The sequence below is a fragment of the Podarcis melisellensis genome, assembly GCF_964234715.1.
Source record: "Podarcis melisellensis genome assembly, chromosome: 1".
In the NCBI taxonomy this organism is placed as follows: domain Eukaryota; kingdom Metazoa; phylum Chordata; class Lepidosauria; order Squamata; family Lacertidae; genus Podarcis; species Podarcis melisellensis.
The window spans coordinates 77,023,811-77,049,443 of NC_138528.1; the positions used below are offsets into that span (position 1 = coordinate 77,023,811).

Consider the following 25,633-nt stretch of genomic DNA (forward strand, 5'->3'; position numbering starts at 1 on the left):
CAATGTGTGCCTCCAATTTTAATCCAGAAATAAGACTGTTCAGTGGGCATCTAAAATTTGGTAACTATCCTAGAGTCAGCAGAGCCATGTCCCACTAAGAGCTGACAGAGAATGTTGAAAACCAGAAACATGTATTTTAACACACAAGCTAATTATGCAATACCATCACCACCGGCGTGCTGAAGGATTTCCCTTGTTTCATCTGCTTTACAACTCAGTGGGAGACATAACAGAAACAGGCTTGGATATGGGAAAGCCAAGGTCTAGTGGGCTGTTCTGTCTCTACTCCCCACTATTACAATTTTAAACAGATAAAGAGTGGTCCTGGTCAAGTTGATTTTTGATTTACATACCTCACAAGTTGCTTTTTGAGTCTAAAATGCAGCACTGAGCTCCTTGGATGAAGATTAAGAGACAGAACTATCAAAAATAAGACGATAAAGCATTTTAACTCCATTCTTCAGCCAAAAAGGCTTCCAGAAGAGCTCCTAGACCTAAACACAGCAAATGATTGTTTGTTCAAACCAGTTTGCTAGTAAGTCTGGGCATCAAACTAGGAACCCACATAGAAGCTCAGTCAGTAGAGCATGAGACTCTTAATCTCAGGGTTGTGGGTTCGAGCCTCACAAAAGGTTCCTGTATTGCAGGGGGTTGGACTAAATGACCCTTGTGGTCCCTTCCACCTCTACAATTCTCTGATTCCCTTAATAAGCAGCTCTAGAGATGAGCACAGCTTCAGGATTTGAAGGCTCCCACTCCACCAATTATTTCCTGAGCTTGATGCTGCAAAAAAACATGTGCTGTACCTAACCATCAATAGCTTTAAATCTCAATACTTCCTGCATGGAGGGGGATAAGAGAATTCACAACCCCACAACTCCTGCATGGAGCAACAAATCACAGTAGTTTGCTCAATCTGAACTGGGCCACTCTCATCATGAAGTAAAATGAAGAATGAAGAAACTGTTCTGAACTGGGGATTTTTTAAAAAAGTAACTAGAGAGTGTCTTCTTCTGCACCCCTATTTTAGACTGCTTCAGTATTTAAAGTGTCAGGTGAGAAGCAATTAGAGGAAACAACACTTGAATTCCCATTATTCAAGCTGTCTGACTAGATCCAATTTTGTTGTGGTGCACAACACAGCCACAGACTCATTTCACAATAGTCTAATGTGAATAGAGTTTCTGTTTTTTTGCACGGCTGGACTATTCAGATAAGATGCTCCCAATGCTGTACTTGACTGGGCTATCTGCCCAAAAATCAACTTTGCACAGGTTCATGCTGAAAACAAGAGCTACCAAGTGTTCAGTTACACAGTGAATGGCAAACACAATCTCCATATTTTACATGCAAATCTGAATGTTCACAAAGATAATTAAACATTTTAAAAGCAGGTTAAAAACTTGTTCAGAGCCAGCTCAGTATTTAATGAATTTAAAATTCCAAATTTTTGGTCCCATTTATTTCAAATCCATATTGGCACAAAAAAAATTGATCACTATGTACACTAATTCTCTCGTAATACATTTTGAGGGTCCATTTTATATACTGGATACAGCTCGGAGCAAGCGTTAAAGTTATTTGATACTCAACAGATTACTGCAAAAGCTGAAGAAAATCCTTTTAACAGCATCAATATTAAATATATTTACCCGTCATCAATATTACAGATATATAATTCAATTATATTTATTGCATTTGGAATATGTTCGTGACAACATAAGTTATGGGGAAGAGGGGAATGCCAAACACTCAATTCAGTTCCGCAATCCTATTTTTACTAGAACTGAAATAAAATTTCAATGTAAACATCTTGAAATCAAATTTCAGCAATACAAACTTTTACCACTAATTCACATGACAAAACTTCCAGTTTCCAAGGCAAATTCCAAACTTTTGAAAGATTTCCATTAAATGTAACCCTTCCGGCATCATTAAAAGCAGTCTCAGTTATAAAATGAAAGAACTGCTCAGGAATAATTGTGAGCAGTCCGACAGCACTTGTTTCTTAATTCTCCTGGGACAATGACTGGGCAGTTTTGTGCCCAAGTTCATTTAACTGATGTTTAAGGGCGTGTGCTTTGAGATGACACAAAACTGGCCAAGGATGGGTCCTTTTTTCAAATTTGTTTTGATGTTTGTGACATGGGGTGGGGTGGGGCTTGGGGTGTAGCTCTTCTGGACAGTACAATTGTGCTTCATAATAATATATTGTACAGCTTCAATATTTCTGCAGGCTTGGGCAGACCATCCAAGTTTTGGGAGCCACCCATCCCTCCAAAAGCATGCCATGATCAACGGCTTTTGTAATCTTCATCTGCTGTCAAGCAAAACAAACTGGATCCTTGCGTTACTTGGCAGTATGGAATCCATAGCAGTGCTGGGTCTTTGGAATGCTGTTACAGTAACAAGAGAAGCCCCAATACATGGAGGGAAAGCCCGTGTTGTGGATCTTCCCTATATACGGTAAGTGTGAACATATTCTGTTTTGTCCAGAACCTCCCATGCTACTCTGACAGCAGCAGAAGTAGCAGCAGCACTGTTGTAGCTATTATGCCAAAGTATCATAATAATTCAATCAAAAATACAGTTTCTGCTCCAAGGAAATCAGGTTGTTGTTTTTTGCTAGAAAAAAGTAATACACCACCCAAATATGTGAATGTATTTATTGCATACAAGATCAATAATTTGGTCTGAAAGTGGCCAAATTTTTGTAGGTTTTTTCTCTTTTTTTGCATAAGTAATGTACAGGAAAAGGAATATAACTGGAAGCAATGAGGAGAAGACAGCTGTGCACAGACTCACCGATTACCACACATTACAGCCTTCTCCAATTAAACAACTGCTTATTGTTATGGGATGCTTACCCCGAGAACACAATTTCCCCATTCAGAAGAGCTCCCCTATTCATTTCAATGGAGGGCTCAATTTGCATTTTTGAGTGCACATAGATCTGTCGATTGGTAAAAACTGCCTGTAAACATATATCCATTATTGTGTGAAGTAGAAACTTGTAGAAAGCAAGCCAATGTTCTCAGAAATTCTGTATCTAAGATTCTGTGTGAATTTCAGTGCACAGAATTGTAAAAGCTGAGCAGCCCTGATTGATTCTTCTTCAACTGTCTTTTCAAACCATTTGACATGTGCTTTCAAATAAATGGTTAACTTATATCCTTAAATTCTCCACCAGTTAATTTCTCACTCTAGTTCTAAAAAAGTGAACTTCTTAAAAAAACACAACTCAAAATGTGAGCTAAAACAAAACTTTTTTTAAAAAAATCAATGATTTAAAACTAGGTTTATAATTTCCTATTTATTGGCATGAATGTTTTTCTAAACTTAAAAACCCTTCTGTAAGTTATCAATTTTTATGACAAAATTTCTCACAACACACAAATATTTACAACATATACATTTTTTCAGTCCTTTACACTGGATCTCAAAAGACAAACATTTTTATAGATCACCACAGAACAAAAGCTGTGACTTAGGTTTTTTCTTTTAAATTTCATAAAACTATCATAAGTTAAAGTGAATAGGTTTCTTTAAATTCCTTGTAGCATTTTACAAGTGCAACAGAAAACTATGAGGATCCAATTCGGATAGCTGCAGTTCATTGGATAAATGTTGCCTGTTGTAATCACATTGTTTCACAGCAAGTTCTTGAAAAAATAAGCACCAATCATTCTTGCAAAGAACAATTTTATCTAAAAGTATCGAAAAAGTGTTAAATACAAGGTGTTTTAATTTACATAACAAGAAATAAATACACCATATCCAAACTTGGTATTCTGCATACTGCTACCTTTGTACATATAATGTACTAAAAGTCAGCAAACTGTCAACACCTTTTTTTTTTAAAGAAATCAATTTGACTTCAAACCAACGGTTTGCTACTATAACAAAGGCCACAAACAGTACGTCTGGGGACAGCATACAGTGTTAAAACTGACAAACTCCAAGGGGGAAAACATCTAGCAAATAAACTGAAAAGCTTTAGTTCATTGCTGGTGATATTAACATACTAGAAAACCTTAAATAGGCTGCTACTATGATTTTTTTTTTAAGATTGTTTAGTCAGATGTAAGAGCAAAATAATGCTCTCACGGATTAAAAATAATTGTGAAGCCACATTATTGTGATTTAATTAACCTGCATGGAAACATTTGATGGCATTTTTGTAATTTTGCTTGAGCCTTTATTTTACAATAGAGCATTTTTCTAACTTAGAATTGCACATAAGAAGGCTATTAAAAAGTACAATAAAAATCTGCACAAATGACTTAAGGAGTCAGTATGCTGTACACTTTCTACAATATTATGTTGATATAAGTGAATAAACAATAAAGAAGTGCTTCCACTAACATTTTCAGAAAGTTCATCAGTTGAGGAATAATTAATTGGAATTTTGTTTTTTAAAAAATGGACATCCTGTTCAGTTTAAGACCTGTAAGCTTATGCATTGAGCCTTAAAGACTGATCTTCTCGTCTCCTGGAAGAAATGTCAATATCTATTGAATCCTTGCCGACTATAAGCCTTAATCGCTTAGCTGGAGGCAGAGGAATAAAATCATCTTCAAAATCATCATCATACTCATCCTCTTCCTCCTCCTCTTCCTCTGCAGATGAAGAATCATCTACAGTTTCTTCTTCATATTGACTATAATCATCCACTTCCATTCGTGACTCTAGCAGAGAAAGAGTATCACTACAACATACCCCGTTCTCATGGAGGTCATCAGAATATGTTCCCCTGTTTTCTTCTTCTCGCTTTAGCTGTATTTTTAATTTTGTTGAACTACTACTTGATCCTGAGTTAAACCCATTATTAAGCTTTGCTACATATAGATTATTATCTTTTTCATGGTCTTTACTAAGTTTGATGCTTATTTTTGAAGAACTCATGCCATCATCTTCTTGGTCGTTTGTCTTGCTGTTGCTATCATGCCGCCTCCGAAGGGTCAGTTTGGGAATCCCAGAGCTGTTTTCAAGGATTAGTTGTGCATCATACCTTGTGATTCGCCTTTTCTTTTTGCTTTTTGCAGTTCTAAAACGGTCCTTTACTTTGAAAGTGTCCGAAGTCACAATGGAGCAGCCACCGGAGGAAGGGATGCAGTCTTTATAGCCAATGGCTGAATCCACAACATTGTTCATCTCTCCTAGGTCAGAATGTGAACTGATCAAATCTGGCACTTTGTCCTTGCCAGACAAGTTGTGTGCAGGATCAGTTTCCTCCGTTTTCAAAGATGGCTTCACCAGTCTTCCTTGTCGGGATTTCTTTTTGGCAACAACCCTGTCACTCTTCTGACACCTACCCTCCCGCTTGTGTGATGTCCCATGAGCCTGCTCACTCTCGTGCATCACAAGAGACTGCTCCTCCAAGCTATCAGTTCTCACGCCAGTCAAATTGTTTTTATAGCTATTCAGCATATTTGGTTCAAGCTTTAAGTCAGAGGTCTCCTTCAGATTCATTCGTGTTCTCATCGACCTCCTTGTTATATACGTACAGGGTGATATCTCCCCAGGTTCATGAGCACCTTTCACTGAATTTAGTTTATATTCTCGTGCTGCATGCCTCGTTAAGCAGCCCCCAGAGACGGCAACTTTTACTGGTCCCTCTGTGTCTTTTTCCTTCTTAATGGGCAAGTTTTTATACAAGACGATTTTAGGTTCTTTCAGAACCAAGTTTCCCATTTCGAGTTTTCGAGATGCATGTTTCTGCTCTGGCCTTTTGCACTGGTTTCGTAATTTTATCTTTGAAAGTAAAGGCTTTGCAGGCTTTTTCAATCTCTTTGGTACCCTGGAATTATTTAGATGAGTTAGTCTGGATGAGGTAGAATTTGATGAAGCTGGAATTCTTGAAATAGACTGCCTTGTTAATGTTCTACTCTTACTGCTCTTTTTTACACCAATAGATTTGCGGTTAGCTGAAAGAGTAAACAGAATAAAGTTAGATTTTCTTTCAAAGTTATTTCTCACGCCTGATTGCTAGCATGTAGTAATAACATTTCCTCGGAATCTAAACAGGGGCTCTATTATATGTACATACAGCACACAGTGTTGAAGTTTAGCTAAATCAAAAACTGTCCACAGAAAGTCACTGAATACTGCCTATGCAGACCTTTGAAAATATGGTTAAAATATTAATGAATAGTGATTAAAAATCACTAGCAAATCTATCCAGGAGAGTATAAGACATATGTCTGCTATTTCTAAGCCACATTTGTAATTTTGGCTCCTAACCCAAGTTATTCACCAATAATTTACATTGGTATAACCCTATTAACTATAAAAAGTACTGTACCAGTAATCACAAACTAACTGCATGCAATCTCTTCAGTTCTCCTTAAGCACTGAAAAGAGAGAGCCATAAGAATTCCCGTTTTACTATGCACTTACTTCTTTTTAATGGACTATAATTACTTTGAGATACCACATTGCCTGTGTTCTGCCTGTGGATAAAATACAAGATCTGTCTGCTCATGGAGATTTTTTTTTTAAAAAAGAACAAGTTTCTGGGCTTATCTACACTCATCATGTTTCATTATTAGGATGCCTGTAATTTCATACCGGAAAAAGCTATCCTTATGTCTTTCTTGTGTCTAAGGCTCCAAGAATTCTGTCCACTTCTCAGTTGTCAACATTGATTTAGCAGAGGGTTAGCAAACATGATGTCCATTAGATGTTATTGGACTACAACTCCCACCATCCTAGAGCACTGGCCACACTGATGGGAATTGTAGTCCAAGAAAAAGTAGAAAGCACCATGTTGGTTATCCCTGATTTATCATGACAGCAACAGTTTCATGGCTCTGAACAAATTTAAATTTCTGACCCTCTATGATTCACATATTATGATAATTTATTGCCAGACAATGAAAGCAAACTGAATGGTTATTTAAGTGACAGGCAAAGAGTATCAGTGGCGTAGCAGGGGGGGTGCAGGGGGGGCCCCGGCCGCACCAGGCGCAACATCTGGGGGTTAGGGTTAGGGGGCGCAAATCCACGGGTTAGGGGGGCGCAAATTACTTGCCTTGCCCCGGGTGCTGACAACCCACGCTACGCCACTGAAGAGTATAATTAGAAATACTACCAAAATAGCTGACATTTGTAAAGATAAATGTTTTTTTCCTACTCAACTTGCTAACTTAACACCAAGTCAAAAACTGCTCTGTAATTTTTAATGTTTATTTATAACTGATAATTATAACGATAGGGGAAACCCTTTTAGTACAAACTGTTAGTCATTTTATTACATTTTGAGGCACTGATTATATATATCCTGGAACCCTCCGCTCTAAGTACTCACATAAATTTTCAGAGGCCTAACAGCACGTTATACTTCTGAACAGAATCTACCCCCAACCCTTGACTTCTGAATGAAAAAAGTTCTAATGAAAAGCATAAATTGTGTCTTCTTATAGGACAACAAGCATAGAAAAAAGACCTTCAAAAAGTTAGCTCCCCTTGCTTACTTGCATGCGCTTTTTCCTGAGTGGTATCTGCATCAGTGTTAGAGCTGACAGACTGGCTGTCTGAATTTTTGCTGCTGTCACCCAACTTTTTAAGCCTGTTTAAACGTTTATCTGTTTCTCTGAGTCCATATTTGCTATTGATTACAGGAGCAGGAGCAGGCAGTCCCACTCTTGATTTAAAAGCACCAGTTCCACGTCTAGAAAAGAGAACAGAACATGTGAATAACTTCAGCATAGCAATAATAAAAAAGGATATCTGATGAAACAGTATTCTGAATCCCATGTCAATACCACATATTTAGACAAATCTGAGCTCATGCAAACATTTCAACATTGTCAGCATTCCACTTACAATTTTGAAGGAATTACTTGAAGTAAAAATTACAGGAAAGGATTCTTCATCCTTTTCTGAAATTATTTCCCCTTTCTTTAAACATATAAATCTCAAGTGAATATACTATATCTATCAACACCTGCTAAATATGAAATTGGAACCAATGCTTGTCCTTGATGTGAATCTGCAACTAGTGTAACAATGTTTGCATGAACAATCTACAGTAGTTACACCTTGATGAGGCCACCTGGAAACCGTATGTACCTGAAGATTCTTGTATGAAATTAAATAAAAGGAGCTGTTTCATGTTAGCTCCTTTCCCTAGATCTCAGTATCACCCCTCATTATAGGAGAATACTCTTTCATCCTACTTGTGTTTCTATAAATGAATGTAGTGTGGACACTAGGAAATGTGTGCATTTGCATGCCAGAGGTAAAGAAAAACATTTCCAAACAATAAAAATAAAAAATTCCAAAACAACAGGCTTTTTTTTAGCTTCCATTTCAAAGTAAGTATCTATAGAGGACAATAATGACATAGTATCAGGAAACATAATCAAAATTACTTTTCATATGAAAAAGAGGTTTCTGCTCTTTGTGCATGAAGGTATGCACATCCTTGGGGAAGCGAATACATAAAGGAAAACAAATTTTCTAAACTCTGGATGATGGCGTTGAGTAGGAAAATTCATACCTTCATTTTTTTTAAAGCAACATGGCTTCTTAACAACACCTTGAACATATAGTGAACAATTCAAGCAAATTTTAATACCATCTTCTTTATTTCCAAGTTCTGGATGATAATGTTGAGTAGGAAAATTCATACCTTTATTTTACTATGAGCAACTTTACAAAACACAGAAATGCCTGCTTCTCTGTGAAGTTTCCTTTTACCCAGGATCCACAATTTGATTTTTTGACCATATGAATATACATGCATTACTATCTTCTGTCTAATAGTGTGGGATGTGCCTACTACCAGTCCTTTGTTCATTATCTGTGGTCCTAATCTCTCAGCTGTATGTAGTGATACCAAGTGATAGTGCTAGGATGTGCCTGGGTAGGCAGGTAGCAGAGAGTTATGAAGATGCTGTCCCAGTATCAGTGATGGTGGGCAAGGAAAGGTATAGCTGGAGTGGAAAGGCTGTTCATCTGTGGCAGAGGCCTAGATGTTTGGTCCCTGACCCCCATTTTAGCCCTCCTACTCCTCTAGAAGCTACTGGTAGTTTATCCATTGAGCCCACTGATCTGGTGGGGCAGTTACTGAATTCCAGGTCAGTCCATAGTAAGACCATGTTCATTCATTACCTGATCATGTATGAAGGGGCTGTTTTGGCAAATATTACCAAGACTTGGCTGGGTGAGCGAGGTGGGTCTGACCTGTCTAAGCTGTGCCCATTTGGGTACCCTGTACAGAACCAGGCTAGACTCCTTTACCAGAAAACCTCTTTATCTTGGAATGGACTTAAGAGGGTCTGGGCCCTGGTGTTGGGCCAGAGAGCTCAACTGGGGTTGCTGCTGGTTTACTGACCACTCTATTGCCCAGTAGTCCTTTCAGTGCCGACTTAAAACTATTTGTTCAGGTGAGCCTAGACAGACATGTAGATGTTCACATGTTTACTGTCCTTTACTGTTAAATTACTACAATCAAGCGGTATACAAATGTTGTTAGGCTTCCAAGCTTTCCAGTACTATGTGCACATCGTCAAACACAGCTCTCACATTTCACGAAAGATAGTATGATACACACAGTGGCACTTCCTGCAACATGTGAAGTGGCCCCAGAGAAACAACAGTTTATGTAGCTCAGAGCAAAAATTGTAGAGGAAGCACACTGGGGCATATTTTTTCCCCTAAATTGCAGTTTCCTCTCTTAATGTGTGGTAGTGATGAAGATAAAGAAAGAAAAGGCAACTACAGCTAAATCATCATAGTGAAAATAGTGTGACATCAGAATCAAAATTTTCAAGCAGCAGTGGTGGGTTTTTTGGGATTTTTTTTTACTTTAACTGAACCAAGGGATCTTAAACTACCTCTGCAACTAAAGTCCAGCCCCAAAGGCCTTCTGGTGGTTCCATCACTGCAATATGTGAAGTTACAAGGATCCAGGCAGAGGGCCTTCTTGATAGTGGTGCCCGTCCTGTGGAATGCCATCCCATCAGGTGTCAAGGAGATAAACAACTATGTGTGAAGGCAGCCCTGTATAGGGAAGCTTTTAATGTGTGGTGTCTCATTGTGTTTTTATATTTTGTTGGAAGCCGTCCAGAATGGCTGGGGCAACCCAGTCAGATGAGCGGGGTACAAATAATAAAATTATTAGCATTAAGTTGAAAAATGGTACAGTGCAACTTATTTATTTAACGGGCACACAACATTATAGAATAATAAGGAATTGGGTAAAACAAGAGCATTGCTCAATATGATTTAATTTAATGTGTGAGGCATGCAAAGATTCAAATAACTGTACACTGGAGGGGGCAAAGTTTCAATTCTATGCAAATTGAATACTACATTGCATGGAAAATCTGGAGAGCTGTGAAGCTTGTTTGCAAATGAGGTTTCCAAAGCTGTCTGTGCAACATGGCATTGGGATCAGCTCTTCTATGTTAAAAGTAAAAATTCCAGAATTAACAGAAGCTCCTGATGCGAGCTTGAACAGCTCTTTTGATCCCAAGCATGATCACTCTTGGGTTGATTTTCAAGAACCTGGCTGACACAGCATGCAAATTTGCCTTTACAGTAGGAACTGGGAGCCATGGCAGAGAAGGAGATAGGAATTATACAGAAAGAGCTCTGGAGCTACTTCCCACACTTAATTCTACATGTCTACTGTGGTAGTGGGAGAGAGGGGAGAAGATGGGCAATCTACAAAGTTACCATTCTTTTCTAGTGTTTTGGCACTGATGAAATACCTCACTCATGGCAATTCTTCAAACACAGTGTGCGCTTGAATTTCAAGCAACAATTCAAATGCCAGCTACTCACAGCAGTCCAGTTTTCACGTGTTTTCTTTTCAGTCCTTCTTTGGAGGACATCAGAGAAGGGCTCACAAGAATGCATGAGATATCAATGTACCTCTTATGGAAGGGGAATTACTTTTGGATGCTGAAGTCAAGTTCTTGCAAGACTAGCTGACACACGCACAGATCAACAATGCAGGTGTACAGTGCAACTGCACTGTATCTCAGTTCACTGCTTACATGACTAGAACATACCTTTCACATGTGTAGCATTCACAGAATTCATTATTTTCTCCAAAAAACCCATCCCCGTAGTAACAAGAAATTTCTTCTCCAGGTTCAATATCGCGCAGAGCTTTCACACATGCTGTATCCCGGCCAGTTGATACAAACTATGAAGGGTAATAAGGGACATGTAGCATTACTCAGTTAATCAAAAATAATTTTAAAACATCCATATATTTAAAAAGCTAGCTTGGAGGATTTTAAAACCCTGACCACATACCTTACAGTTGGGTCTGCAATCTGAAAAAAGTACAAAAGAAAATCAATTAACTGCTGATAAGACCTGGAACATGAATAGTTACAAATATCTAAAGTAAGGTTTCATAATAATTTACTTATGGTAATACTCAACTGAACTATTAGGTGTATCACTAAGTAAGAAAAATATTGCACATTTTAAAAGGGCATTAAAGGTAATCTAGATCATTCTAATAAAACACAGGAGAGAAATGTACTCCAAATCAAGAAAAAATTAAAAGTAGTCCTGAATATACAGTGGTGCCCCGCAAGACGAATGCCTCGCAAGACGAAAAACCCGCAAGACGAAAGGGTTTTTCGGTTTTTGCGACGCTTCGCTAGACGATTTTCCCTATGGGCTTGCATCGCAAGACGAAAGCCCATAGGGAAATCTCGGGGACCTTTCTTTAAATGCTGGCGGTGGGGAGCAAAGCCTTTCCCCCCCCTCCGGACTTCAGAAGAGGTCCAGGAAGGCCGGCGGGGGCGAAAGGCTTTGCTCCCCACCGCCAGCATTTTAAAAGCGGTCCGGGATAGCAGGGAAGCGCTTCCCGCTATCCCGGACGGCTTTTGAAGCCTGCCTAACCGGGGGCTTTTAAATCGCCCCGGGACTGTCCGGGGCGATTTAAAAGCCCCCGGAAGGCTTTTGAAGCCTCCCCCCGCCGCCCGGCTTCGGGGCATCGTCCCGATGCCGGGCGGTGGGGCAGGAAAGCCTCCCCCAGCCGCCCGGCATCGGAACGATGTCCCGAAGCCGGGCGGCCGGGCGGGAAAGCCTCCCCCGCCGCCCGGCATCGGAACGATGTCCCGAAGCCGGGCGGCCGGGCGGGAAAGCCTCCCCCAGCCGCCCGGCTTCGGGGCAGGAAAGCCTCCCCCCCGCCGCCCGGCTTCGGGGCATCGTCCCGATGCCGGGCGGTGGGGCAGGAACGCCTCCCCCAGCCGCCCGGCTTCGGGGCATCGTCCCGATGCCGGGCGGTGGGGCAGGAACGCCTCCCCCAGCCGCCCGGCTTCGGGACATCGTCCCGATGCCGGGCGGTGGGGCAGGAACGCCTCCCCCAGCCGCCCGGCTTCGGGGCATCGTCCCGATGCCGGGCGGTGGGGCAGGAAAGCCTCCCCCGCCGCCCGGCATCGGAACGATGTCCCGAAGCCGGGCGGCCGGGCGGGAAAGCCTCCCCCCGCCGCCCGGCTTCGGGGCATCGTCCCGATGCCGGGCGGTGGGGCAGGAACGCCTCCCCCAGCCGCCCGGCTTCGGGGCATCATTCCGATGCCGGGCGGTGGGGCAGGAACGCCTCCCCCCCCCGCCCGGCATCGGAACGATGTCCCGAAGCCGGGCGGCCGGGCGGGAAAGCCTCCCCCCGCCGCCCGGCATCGGAACGATGTCCCGAAGCCGAGCGGCGGGGCGAGAAAGCCTTTGTCCCCCCTGCCTGCCTTCCCAGGGGCTTTTAAATCGCCCCGGACAGCGGAGAAGTCCTCCGCTGTCCCGGGCGATTTTAAAATGCCGCCCGCCAGAAGAGGTCGGGGGAAGGCGGTTTCCATAGGAACGCATTAATTGATTTTCAATGCATTCCTATGGAAAACCGTGCATCGCAAGACGAAAAACTCGCAAGACGAAGAGACTTGCGGAACGAATTAATTTCGTCTTGCGAGGCACCACTGTAACAATTAATCCCACTGTATATATATTTTTTTACTTACCATGATTGATGAATGCAGCTGGACCAAGCCACAGTTGAGCACAATTCTTCCGTGTTGAGTACATGACGCTGAAGTCATTCTCTCCATGTCTGAGCAGCATGTTCTCTTCTAATTCAGAGAGTTCAGCAATACAACCCACCAATAACTCTATTTTGTCATTTCGTTTCCTAACAAATGAAGGAAGAAACTCTTTCATTAACAGAACAAAAAATACATATTATTAATGCAGTCTTTCTCCAGCATAAAAATATTTTAAAGGGATGCAACATAGTTGCATTCTGTACATTTGTTTGTTCACTTGTCCCCCTGGCTAGGAAAGGAAATATTTTTTGATAACTTCTTATTAAAAAGTCAGGAGACTGTACATGGTATCTCTGAAGTGAAACATTTCCAACTACAGTCATACCTCTTGTTGCATTTGCTTCACGTTGTGGCTTTTCGGGTTGCGAACATGGCAAACCCGGAAGTGTATACTTCCAGGTTTCGCCGTGCGCATGCAGAAGCGTTCTGCGTGCTTTGCACATGCACAGAAGTGCTCTATCGCGCTCCGTGCTTGCACAGGAGTGCGCTCTAGTTGCAGACTTTTCAGGATGCGAATGGCACCCCGGAACGGATCATGTCCACAACTAGAGGTACCACTGTAACCAGCAATTCACTGCACTTCTAGTACATGTCATTTCAAACAGTAATTCAGCTTCCTACAATCCCCAGAGAATGGTCCCCATCTGACCACACTGTGGTAAAAAAACTCATGTATCATAGCAGAGCAGGTAAAGTTGGTCCAACTGGGCACTGGAATATGCTTCCAAAACGTGGGTGGATGCATGCTTGATGGGGTGGGATCACTCAAAGAAAAAAAAAAGTAGCACTGAAGAAGAGATAGCAGATCTGAGGAACAATGGCTGCAAGCAAACATTAAAAACTGGGGGGGGGGGATAGAAAGCAAGTCCCCCACGTTCTCCCCCATCAGCAAGTTTCATATCAGAAGTTGAACATCATGAGAACTTGGTGTAGCACTAATATTATTGCAATACTTGCCACTCTTTTGTTGCAACTATTTTGGCTCCATTTTGCTCTGATGAATACCGATTGCATGGCAATATTTCAAATCCACTGTCAGTTGCAAACATTCGTAAATAAATAAATACCTGCAAAGGGGGGGGGGGGGGAGAAAAGAAATTATCCAGAACAGCTGCATTACTTGATGTGAATCTGTTGTTCCACATCTGGCAGCTTGATTTCAAATGAGATTAGACAAGCACCAGAAGTTTTAAAATGGACCTCAAAAATAAACTTATTCTGTGTTGCATTTATGGAACAATTTTTACTGGGTTCCAGAGATAGAGTTGCTGCTTCTGTTATGTTATACAGTGGTACCTCAGTTTATGAACTTAATCTGTTCTGGAAGTCTGCTCTTAAACCGAAACTGTTCTTAAACCGAGGTGCCCTTTCCCTAATGAGGTGCCACTGCTGGTGCCCTCCCACCATTCGGATTCCATTCTTTACTGAGGTAAAGTTTGTAAACCAGGACACTACTTCCGGTTTTGCGGAGTTCATAAACCGAATACTTCGTAAACAGGGCTGTTCTTAAACCGAGGTACCACTGTATTCTTGTTTGATGAGTGTACAACAGGCACCCCCCAAACTCGGCCCTCCAGATGCTTTGGGACTACAATTCCCACCATCCCTGACCACTGGTCCTGTTAGCTAGGGATGATGGGAGTTGTAGTCCTTAAACATATGGAGGGCCGAGTTTTGGGATGCCTGGTGTACAACCTTATTATTTTTATGTGGCCAATCCTCTCTCACAAACTCACTTCACATCACTTTACACTAAAGAAAAACACAGGCTAAATATGGATTTCATAAAACAACCCCTTTAACATTGTCCTTAAATTGACTCAGTTGGCTAAAGAATGGTGCTGATAATGCCAACATTGCAAGTTTGATCCCCATATGGGACAGCTGCCTATTCCTGCATTGCAGGGTTTGGACTGAATGACCCTCAGGGCCCCTTCCAACTCTACGGTTTTATGAAAAGTGCTGTCCTTCACTCTTATGCTGAGAAAGGGAGGATGGAAAGTATCTTCGTAATTGAAGAGTTTGGCCTTCGTTCTTGAATATCCTAGCCCAAGATATCCGAAGCTGGTTTAGTCTAGACATCAAGTACTGTACAACAATGAACTCTCCAGAGATCTATGGCTTGGAACTCAAATTCTATGCTCCCCCCTCCCCCCAAAAAAGCTTCAATACAATACATTGAGTACTAGGTCTGATCTTTCTAAAGTACTTTCAGAGTTCCTCATTTTCCCCCTCAATTCAGTCTGCAGGCCTTTCAGGGGAAAACTTATCACCACCCCACTACAATACTTATAAATTTAGGGTGGCATTCAACTAGTTTTACTCACAGCAGATCCACTGAAATTAATGGGCTCACGTTCATTAATTTCAATGGGTGTACTCTGAGTAAAACCTACATAAATACCACCCAACCTTACTGACAAGGCAAAGTTGTAGCCTGATTATTTTAATGCATCAATTCAATGTCATATATACCTTCAGTTGGGGGCAGTGCAGACATAATCCCAGTGAACACTTAATCATGGTTAAACAATCGGCAGTGTTCAATCTGCACCTGTCTGTAACTAAGGAGGGCATTTACTAAATAATAAATTATTTCCTATTATTCCTTCTGAACAGTCTTTTCGCCTGCATCTTTCTCCCATCGTTGGGCAAAAGATTCCTCCATTGCAGGGGGTGGGACTAGATGGCCCTTATGGTCCCTTCACACTAGTGGTGTACCTACAGACCATTATAGCTTCGACCATGTTGGCCAGTTAACTATGGAAAACAGTCTCCATAAATTTCCATTAAATTAATTTCTATCAATTTGATATTTTTTTAAAAAAAAATCCAAAGCAGTATTTGCTGAAGCTAAAAGCAAGGGTAGACAACACAAGCAGTTTCAGTTGAGTAACATTCACAACACGTTGTAAACCAAACACTAACTTGGACTTGGATTAAGTATAAATATACCTACATGTTCCTTGAACAATCTTTCCTGCATTTTGTTCTTGTTAAGAAAATAGTGCCGGGCCCAGTCACCTGATGTCAAGGACTTGAAGGCTTTTTCCAAGTGCTCATCTTTTTTAAAACGCTCAATCACCTCTTTCAGTTCCTCCTGCCTTCCTTTTATTGGTCGAAATCTAAAAAGCAAGATATTAGTCATGTTTTGCTTACTTACTTTATATATGTCTAGAGCAATCACTGAGAGAGGGCCATAAATGAAAATGAACATTGCCATCAGCAGGCTCTACACAACTCTTGAGTATTATAGGAAATAAATGTAACAGAAACACAGCTATTAGATTCCTTATTTACAGAGCTGTGGAGATGTTTATTTGGAATGTTGTATTCTAAGCAGCATACCTGGCAGCTGTTAACAGTTGGAAGTGTCCCATTAATGGGAATGACAAGAGTCTTTTCCTCTGAGGCACCTGCACTCATGTAGGAAGCCAGCTGTGCAGATGTAACATAGAGAACTTCGGTTATGGGGCAGCACAGAAATACCAAAATAAATAAATAAATAAACAAACAAACAAAACAAAACCAGTGCCAATTCTTGTCAGTCATGTTGTCTTGCAGCAGAGCAGTCTAGACTGACATATCCCACACATCTGGGTTACAGGGATTAGCAGCACTGAAACAACACACTTCACCCTCAAAATTAGAGCCATTGGCACCAACCCTTAAAGATGCTTAACACACAACACAGCTCTAAGTATTGAGTGGTGCTTCATTCCATGTAACATTGTTTAAGAAATTACATTTCCAAGCAAGCAAAGCTGTAAACTGGGCATGGCCCCAATCTGCGTACAGATTGTTGTAAATTTGTATGGCATCATCCCCACAATCTATGACCACCTCAGGTATAATCTTAGAATGCAGACATGGCATTGCAGACCAATAGCCCAAAATGGTTACAAGCAAGCAGGCACTCTGTCTCCCTCTTGACACCAGCAGTGGAATTCAAAAATTTTGTGCAACTGATTTGGTATTCTAGGCACAAATTCAAAACAATGGCCACATTTCTAAGGTATGTAGTCTGTCGCAGGAAGATTCCAAAACTCTTGCCCTCATTCCTTAGAAAAGTTATTTCTTCTAGTGAAAATCAGACAGTTTTACTAACACAAGCAAAGAATAAACTGGATGAGTTCCTCAAGGACTACATTATTCAACAGTCTCAGAAATTACTTTGAGAGAGGAAAAGGAATGTATTGCTGAAATTTGTGCACACCAAGAAGTTAGGAAGTGCTGATCTTGGTCAGGATATGGCCCTATGAGATGATGCTAAAGGTAAATGCAGTCAATGAACACATTGGGGTGTAGTGTTTCCAGTAAGCATAGGGAAACATCAGTACCCTTGCACAAGACACTGGGGAAGCCACATCTGGAATGCTGGAATGTTGTTTAAAAATATCATCCTGTGTTGCTGTTGACTTTCAGATGTAAAGATGAATCACAAGAACAGCTATGGGAATGGGGATTTTATCTTTATAATTAAAGAACCTGGCCTGCTTAGATCAGTGCTGGGGAAGTTTGAAAGAGAAATATTTAACAGCAGTAACCATTGGCCAGGTTGTCAGGTATAAAAGTTATTGTCCTCCAAAATGTCTGGAGGGCATCAGGTTGAGGAAAGCTAAAACAGAAGGATAAGAAGAGTTTGGCTACAATAAATTATTACAAACTGGAACCTTAAGATTTCAGGTGGTAACAGGCAGGCATTGTCATTACAAATACAAATTTCTAAAATTGCAACCATTAGAATAAAGGACTTACCTGGGTTCAAAAACTAGCAGCGTAAATCTATGAATATCTTGCAGTTTTATAGTCTAGTTTCTCTGTGTGAGCTACCGGGGTCAAGAAGCCACCCGACCCAACATTTCTGTCAGAAGCATTAAGGCTGCAATCCTGAACACTTTCTACAGAGCAAGTCCATGGAGCTCAATGTGATTTCCAAGTAAACATGCATAGGATCGGACTGCACAACTGCTAAACAAAATCATTTGCAATATACTCTTGAAGTCCCCCCCTTTGTCCTTTCCTTTTGTCATAGGCCATAGAAAAAATTGTAAGTTCAAAATTTTCAAAGTGTACAGAATACTTTCATCAATCCCAGCCAAAAATCAAATATAACTACTGTGTATTGAGAACAAATGCTTGCTTTTAGAAGCACATATCCCAAGACACAGAGTGACTTTAGATGTGGGTATGAAACCTTAAATATTTTCTAGTCTGGTGACAACAAATGTTAGTATCAATTGTATTTGGGCTGAAAAACAAGTCAAAAGAGAGGAAATGTTCTAAACATTTTAAAGATATTTTATCAATGTCTGCTTTCAATTAAATGTTTGTATGTAGGACAGTTTGCATTTAATAATTCTCTCATTTTTATAATTCCTAACATGTTCTTAAATATCCCTTGCAAACCCTCGTTTGCAAATGAGTGTTTCTTACTTGAAAATATCATGGATTAAGTACTACTACTACTACTACTAATTTATTATTTATACCCCGCCCATCTGGCTGGGTTTCCCCAGCCACTCTGGACGGCTTCTAACCGAATATTAAAAACAATACAGAGAGTATGCAAAACAACCCAATCTTGAACTAAAAAAAATATGTATTCACCATGGACAAATAGCAATAAGCTTTTCAGCCACTTGGAATTCTATGGAGAGCGTCTATAAGACATTCACCCATGCTTGCAACTTGATAATAAGAAAGTACAGGACTCCACTATTAATTGGCATCTTGAACCATACACCCAAGAGTATTTACTTCTTGCCAGTGCTGCTTCTAGATAGCTGTCCCTATACTAGTTATATCTGTCTAAAAGAGACTGGAAGCTGTGAACCAGCCAAAGCTGGAAATAGGCACCCCTAGTCACTGAGGTCACCTAGGCCACAAGTCACCAATTTGGATCCAGAAGTACACCAAAGATATTTACTTGGTATTAAGAAATTAACACAGGTGGCAGGGAATCCCTCCCAGGGAATTCCTTTCAAAGATCGGCTGCAACAACAACAAAAGCCCTCTCCCTGGTTTCCTTCCATTTCACCTTAGATGATGACTTAGTCAGTCAGATGCCATGGTGCAGGAGAAGGTCCAGCTCTGTGAATAGAGCTTGGAAATTGACTGGGAGCCAGTGAAACTGCTACAGTGCTGGTAAAAAACAACAGTGTCACAGCTCAGCCCCAGTTAGCAGTCAGGCAGCAGCATTCTGAACTAATTAAAGTATTTGAACTGTCTTCAATGGAAGTTATAGTTCATTACAGTAGTCCAACTCTCTGGTTACCAGAGAGGAGGAGGAGGAGGAGGAGGAGGAGGAGGAGGAGGAGGAGGAGAAGAAGAAGAAGAAGAAGAAGAAGAAGAAGAAGAAGAAGAAGAAGAATTATTATTTATTATTTATACCCCACCCATCTGCCTGTTTCCCCAGCCACTCCAGGTGGCTCCCAACAGAGCATTTTGTGCAGCTCTCTCCACAAACTACTGCAAGCCAAGTGAGTTCTAATATGGGAAACAAACAAAAACAAAGGAAGAGCTCTAACAATCAAAGATTCCCACAAGCAAAAATATTGGTTTCCACAATGAACAAATAGGGGATAGAAAATTATTGGGGCTCTAGCCTGTATATGCAGAGTTCTTGAGGTATTAAAAGGGAATAGCATTTTCCCCAGCAAGGTACTCTGGTAAAACCGTCAAGATCACTTGTAGTAAACACTTATTCTCAAACTGATTATAGAAAAGTGGCACATTATTTAAAAAGAGTCATGGCTGACTCTGGGGTCACACTAGGTAACACTAGCTCACAAAGCATTGACTGGAAGCATAATCAGAAAGCAAGAATAAGCTTCTGGGCAGAACACAGAAATACTTAAGCATTTTTCCAAACTCATCACAAAGAATTGATGGAGTGGGAAGAGAATTTATGACAAATAACGTTTTTAAAAAAACAACCCTAGGGATTTCAGGGGCCTATTCCTCTTGGACTGTCAAACTGTTGAAAACCAGCAGCTGAGGAATCATGATGGACCTTCACAGTTGTATTTCAGACTTTATTGGGTTAAGTCTCAATTCAATGGCTCTCAGGACCCAAACAAGATGTTATCCACTTCAAGTGTATTCCCCAGCTCCAACTGTAAACAGGAGCACAGATTTTCACACTGAATGAGTTATCCGTCAATAATTACAAGCTACAAAAAACCATACCACAGGGGAAAGAAACCTGTGGTCCATGGGATGTTGCTGGGCTGTAACTCCAGTCATCCCTCACCACAGGCCCCACTGGCTGAGGCCACTGCGAGATAGAGGCCGACAGTATCTCAAAGGCCACAGGTTCTCTAGCCTGCCATAGCAAGACGAGTCTAAGATATCAGTCAAAGGAAAAAGATTATGCTGCCAGTGTAAAGAAACACTTACAAACTGACTCAATGTGTGCTGCTTCTACACAAATGTTCAGTCGGTTATTAAAGAGCAAGGCATCAGACCTAGCTCCCTAGGACTATTTACTTTCATATCTCCAATACACATGATGACCTATGCCTCAAATTGTGAAGAAGTCAAAATGTATGTGTGGTTAGGCTGAGGACCAGCAAGTTGCTTTCTGCTGCAAAATTTGCCCTTATTTTAAAATAAAAGTGAAAGTCAAAAATGTAATATTCTGAAAATCTCATCTCTAACTCATCTTCTTCTTACTGCAGTGGTTAATCTCTCCCGACTGTCTCATGACCACTGTGTCAGAAACCATTACTGAACTAAATATATCAAAAACATCTCCAGCACAGGGATAGAGGAAGGAACTGAAGAGATTAATGAATATAGAGTGAATAAAGACTTCTTTTTTAAAAAAACAACAACAACCCTGTGATTGGATTCTTTTTTATAAACAGCTGAAATGTGTTCTTCAGAAATTCATTAATAATTTCATTTAGATGACAAGGTACACTGGCTCAGCTCACACAATCAAATCCTGGCTTAATAAGACAGGATACGCATGAGTTTCATAAACTTGCACGCAAGCCTTCTGCTCCAGCTTTGTTTATCCCTTCACATGAGCAGTGAAACACATCAGGAAGATGCAGTGAACTGTAATTGAAAGTTGCCTTTCAAATTCTGGCCTGTCTGGAAGCCATTAACCGAAGTTCCCACGTAACAAGAAACTATGGTTAACGACAGTGTTCTGCTTTGTTTCCTGGTTCGTGTGAAGGGTGAGGTGGGAGCAAACAAGCTGCTTGCGAGTGCGAGCAGCTCATGTATATCCCAGCTTATTAAACCAGGATTTGATCAAGCAGATGTGGATTCTATGTTCAAAAGACATCACTTTGGACCATTTTTTTTTTTGGAGAACATTATCTTTTTTTGTAGAGCACTATCTTTAAGTAGGCTTATAGGTATTTTAAAGAGCAACCATTTTATGAATTAGAACATTTCCCCCCACCAAGTCAACACGCAGGAAGATCCAGAATTGAAATATTTAAAGCAACATTCTTTTCAAGGGCTTATGAAAAATAACCTCCTATGATTCTATGAGTTTCAACCAGAAATAAGTTCTCCTAATACCTGAAGCCACCACAATCTGACAGACTATTCAAACTCAATTTAAAGTGTGTCTAAGCAGAAAGATCTCATCTAATAAAGCCAGAGTAAAGACAGCTACGCAGAAACAAATCTCCAAGTTTCTTAGAATCTCCTCCCCACAGGAATCTCAAAACTCTACCGTGGCCTGCTCTATATGCCACATTAAGCTATTTTTTAAAACAAACTGTGGTTTAATGTGAAAATGCATCTTACTGGCACATCCTACCCAAAGGTTCCTGGAGTGCTACCCCACTCCTGCCACATGACAGATAAAGTCAGTCAAAGTCTGGTTTATTGTGCCATCCAAACCTGGACTCATATAAGATTTTTTGAAACAAGCCACAAGCAGTAACCTAAGTTTTCTTTGGTTTACAATTCACAGGATTACATTCAACAAAGTTGCTCTGTAACCAGAAGGACTTCTGCCTGCACAATGGGACTGTGTTTCCTGCCACCCAAGACAAATCTGTTTTGAGGAGTCGGCCTTGTTTCATCTGTGGTGCAGTTGCTGCAGAGCATTCCAGAAGCTTCTAAGCTGTGTACACTCCTGAGCCAGTATGAAATGTTAAGTTCAGCAAGATGCTTTAGAGGTTGGCTATTAAAAGTGTTATTTATTATGCTGAAGACTGAGCTTGGTGCCAGGATAGTAAACAGAAATGGAACCCACCTAACTAAAAATTATATTGTGGGCTCAATAGTATGTAGAAAAACAAGAAGAATGTGAATTATAACAAGAAAAGATTCCTACTACAAAATACAACAATAAATGGAGAACTCACATGTTCAATCTGCAAATCATATTACCTCAAGCAAATCACCTAATTAAAGCTAATCTGAGTGATAAAAGGCAGCAATCAATCATTAAATGATGATTGATCGTAATGGCTGTCCATGTTGTTAATGAGTGAGAAATCTAATCAGCACATGAATAGTAAGATGTGGGAACACTTATATAATGGTCTGGATAATTCAAGATTTTGGCAGCTGAATTTCTGTAGCTTTGGTTATAGGATTTAGCTTAAAGCCTCACCTGGTGCAGACAATGGAGATTAAACAAAGTATAAATGAAAGAGTGTACTTGGTCAAACATTCTGGTCCCAGGGGAATATTTGAAGCACAATTCCGAACACATTGTTTTATTTGAAAGTTTTTTTTTAAAGCAAGCAGAATTTGAGAGCTCAGATCTACGTTTTTATTTACTATTAATACACACAAGGTTTTATGTTTTCTAGATAGATAAAGCAAAGCAAATTACCTAGTGTTCATTTTATGTGTTTGAAAACCTAAATATGGATCAAGAACCAAACTAGTTGCTAGGTCATCGTTCTCACACAGCTCCTTGGCAGACATTCCAGAGGAAGGCACGTAGCGACTTTGGCCCTCAAATCCCGAACCACCACTACCTGCATAAATCAAAAGAAATATTAGCATTAGCCAAAATAGACTACTGACTCTTCTGGATCTTCCCCATTTAAGAGGCAATCCCATGAAGGACAACATGAGCAACAGCTTTGAGACCAATGTGATTTGTCCCAATGTAGAAGTTCAAAGTGGAGGCAGCATAAGATGGGAGAATGGGTCTCTGCTGTATGATTCCAATCACATCCTGTTTTTTGATTTATAGTCTTTTTAAAATTTATACATCACTCTGACCTTGGGGAATTTAGAGTTTTAAATGTAACAAATGAGGCCCCTAAACTTCAGTTTATACCAATTTATACCACATGAAACTATTTGGTGACATAATGATTAATTCAGCATCACTGAATATTCATAAAGAGCCACCAAATGACACCAAAGTTGTTTGGTGTTATTAGTACTATTAAATATATAACTAGCACTAAACAAATATATTCTAAACAAGATTGGCAGGAGGCAGCAGTGATGCTATTCTAGAAAGAAACTAGTCCTCTATCTTATTTGTATTTGACCAAATGACCAGTGGTGCCTCTCAGATGAAGCCTACATATCATCCTAAATGCCCCCACAAAACTTTTTGCAAGAGGTATATTGTATTTCATTTTATATTGGTCTTGCTTTGCACATTTCCAACTGAAGCACACAATGTTTATTTAATCCTGAAAAGCTCAGGTTGGGAATATTTGCATATGCAAAATAAATTATAGAAATTGCCATGCATGCATTTAATTGGTATCCAAAGTCAATATTTGGGTTTTCAAAAGTTTTGCTCTATTCTGGCAAAAACAGGGAAGGAAGAAGACATCAGGGCCATACATTTGGAGCTGGTGAAATGAGTCGTGGAAGCTATATACCGTATTTTTTGCTCTATAAGACTCACTTTTTCCCTCCTAAAAAGTAAGGGGAAATGTGTGTGCGTCTTATGGAGCGAATGCAGGCTGCGCACCTATCCCAGAAGCCAGAACAGCAAGAGGGATTGCTGCTTTCTCTGTGCAGCGATCCCTCTTGCTGTTCTGGCTTCTGAGATTCAGAATATTGTTTTTCTTGTTTTCCTCCTCCAAAAACTAGGTGCGTCTTGTGGTCTGGTGCGTCTTATAGAGCGAAAAATACGGTAACCTGCCAACCAGAGAGCTAACAATGTTTTCTGTTGGTTAGTGAATGTTGAGTAGATAAAGACTTCAAATATTTTGAAGACACAGTTTCTCAAACTGGCCTTATGCTTAGCACATGCTTGGTTGACTGTGACATGCAGAAATTGCTTTTGGGCAAATCTTTCTCTATTTTAATGATAAAGAGCCACATAGCTATCTCACTTCCCTTATAACATTAAACAACAGCTGCTTAAAATTAAAATATAATTGAAGCGCAGTTGGAAGCATCAGTAGTATAGCCCTACTTAACATAGCGGAGTTGTTTCCAATTGTATGTCAATAGTTGACTTGCAGAAAAAGCTGCTTATGTGTTTGGTCAATGACCAGCATAAGGGAGCTGTGATCTCTTATGAGATTATGAATACTGTTCTGTGAAAGTGAAAAATCATGCAAGTAGACCATGTGCATGAGCTCTGTCTTGCTTAAAATGTGACCATGTTGTCAAAATTTATTAGCAGAGCCCCTTCCAGCTTCAGATTAGGCCTGAAACATGAGACAGAGCATCCCACTTGCTGTCCAGCATGGAGAACAGATATTGAAGGATCCCTATCCCCTTTTTAAGGCTCTTAATTTCTAGGTTCTAAAAGTGCAAAAGGAAAAGCAGCCAATGCTGTAGGCAGATGGGAGCAGGGAAACACAGGTGACCACTCTCTGAATAAATATTTGTACCACTGCTTTTTTAAAAAGTCAGAGCTAATAATTTCAGGCAGCCAAATTTTGTACCAACTTAAATTTGTAGTGGCACATGAAATACAAACACCTGCATAGTTAGAATGAATTACAAAGGATCTTTCTGTCAGTACTGTATAAAGATTATCTTTCAACACCATATACACATGCCTGAAGGTGGCAAACTTATTTCTGTCATTAGTTGCATATGGCTATGCAATACCAATAACCTTTTAGTAGTACAGTGTGTCTTGGGGCACAATGGTCAACCTTCTCCTTAGATATGATAGAGCAGGATCATCAGATTTTTAATCTCAATTTTATCATTTTTATTAATATCTAAGAAATAAGTAAATCAAAATTAAACTGAATAAACACAAGGTCCTTGCAACTATTTCCATGAACGCCAAGACCGCAATCCATATCCTTGTGAAGTAAACAACAAATCTCCCACTGATTTCATAGCTGTAGACTGTAGCATAATCCCTTGTTTGTCTGGGACACAACATAAATGTGGAAAAATTGAGGTATGCACAATTTTTCTGATAATTCACATTTAATATAGAAGAATATTCACATTTAAGCATTTATTGGGACTTAAGATTTATTTCAGAAATAAGAAAGAATTATTCAACCACATTAATCTGTCATGCAATAAAGCAATTTGTTAACCAGAAACAATGTAAATAGGTACAGAGAAAACAATATACTCAACAAATACATTTATTACATTAAAAATGCACACCACAATATTCCATAAGGAAACCAGAAATT

The 25,633-nt window shown here is 40.2% G+C and overlaps 1 protein-coding gene across 5 annotated transcripts in view; it reads right to left on the minus strand.

The window, feature by feature from the left end:
* Positions 1-2,125: 2,125 nt before the first annotated feature.
* Positions 2,126-25,633, minus strand: part of KMT5B (lysine methyltransferase 5B) — a 33,120-nt gene continuing 9,612 nt past the window's right edge. For 4 of the 5 annotated variants that reach the window (XM_081919326.1, XM_081919325.1, XM_081919328.1 and 1 more), the window contains exons 3-10: positions 22,876-23,023; positions 16,021-16,186; positions 14,019-14,128; positions 12,981-13,147; positions 11,275-11,294; positions 11,025-11,161; positions 7,476-7,672; positions 2,126-5,927 (exon numbers count right to left, since the gene is read on the minus strand). In XM_081919326.1, the coding sequence (XP_081775452.1) occupies positions 4,456-5,927; positions 7,476-7,672; positions 11,025-11,161; positions 11,275-11,294; positions 12,981-13,147; positions 14,019-14,128; positions 16,021-16,186; positions 22,876-23,023 (2,417 nt within the window). In that variant the 3' untranslated portion in view covers positions 2,126-4,455. Of the gene's footprint in view, positions 5,928-7,475; positions 7,673-11,024; positions 11,162-11,274; positions 11,295-12,980; positions 13,148-14,018; positions 14,129-16,020; positions 16,187-16,409; positions 16,500-22,875; positions 23,024-25,633 lie in introns of those variants that run through there. The other variant, XM_081919329.1, reaches the window with a different exon arrangement.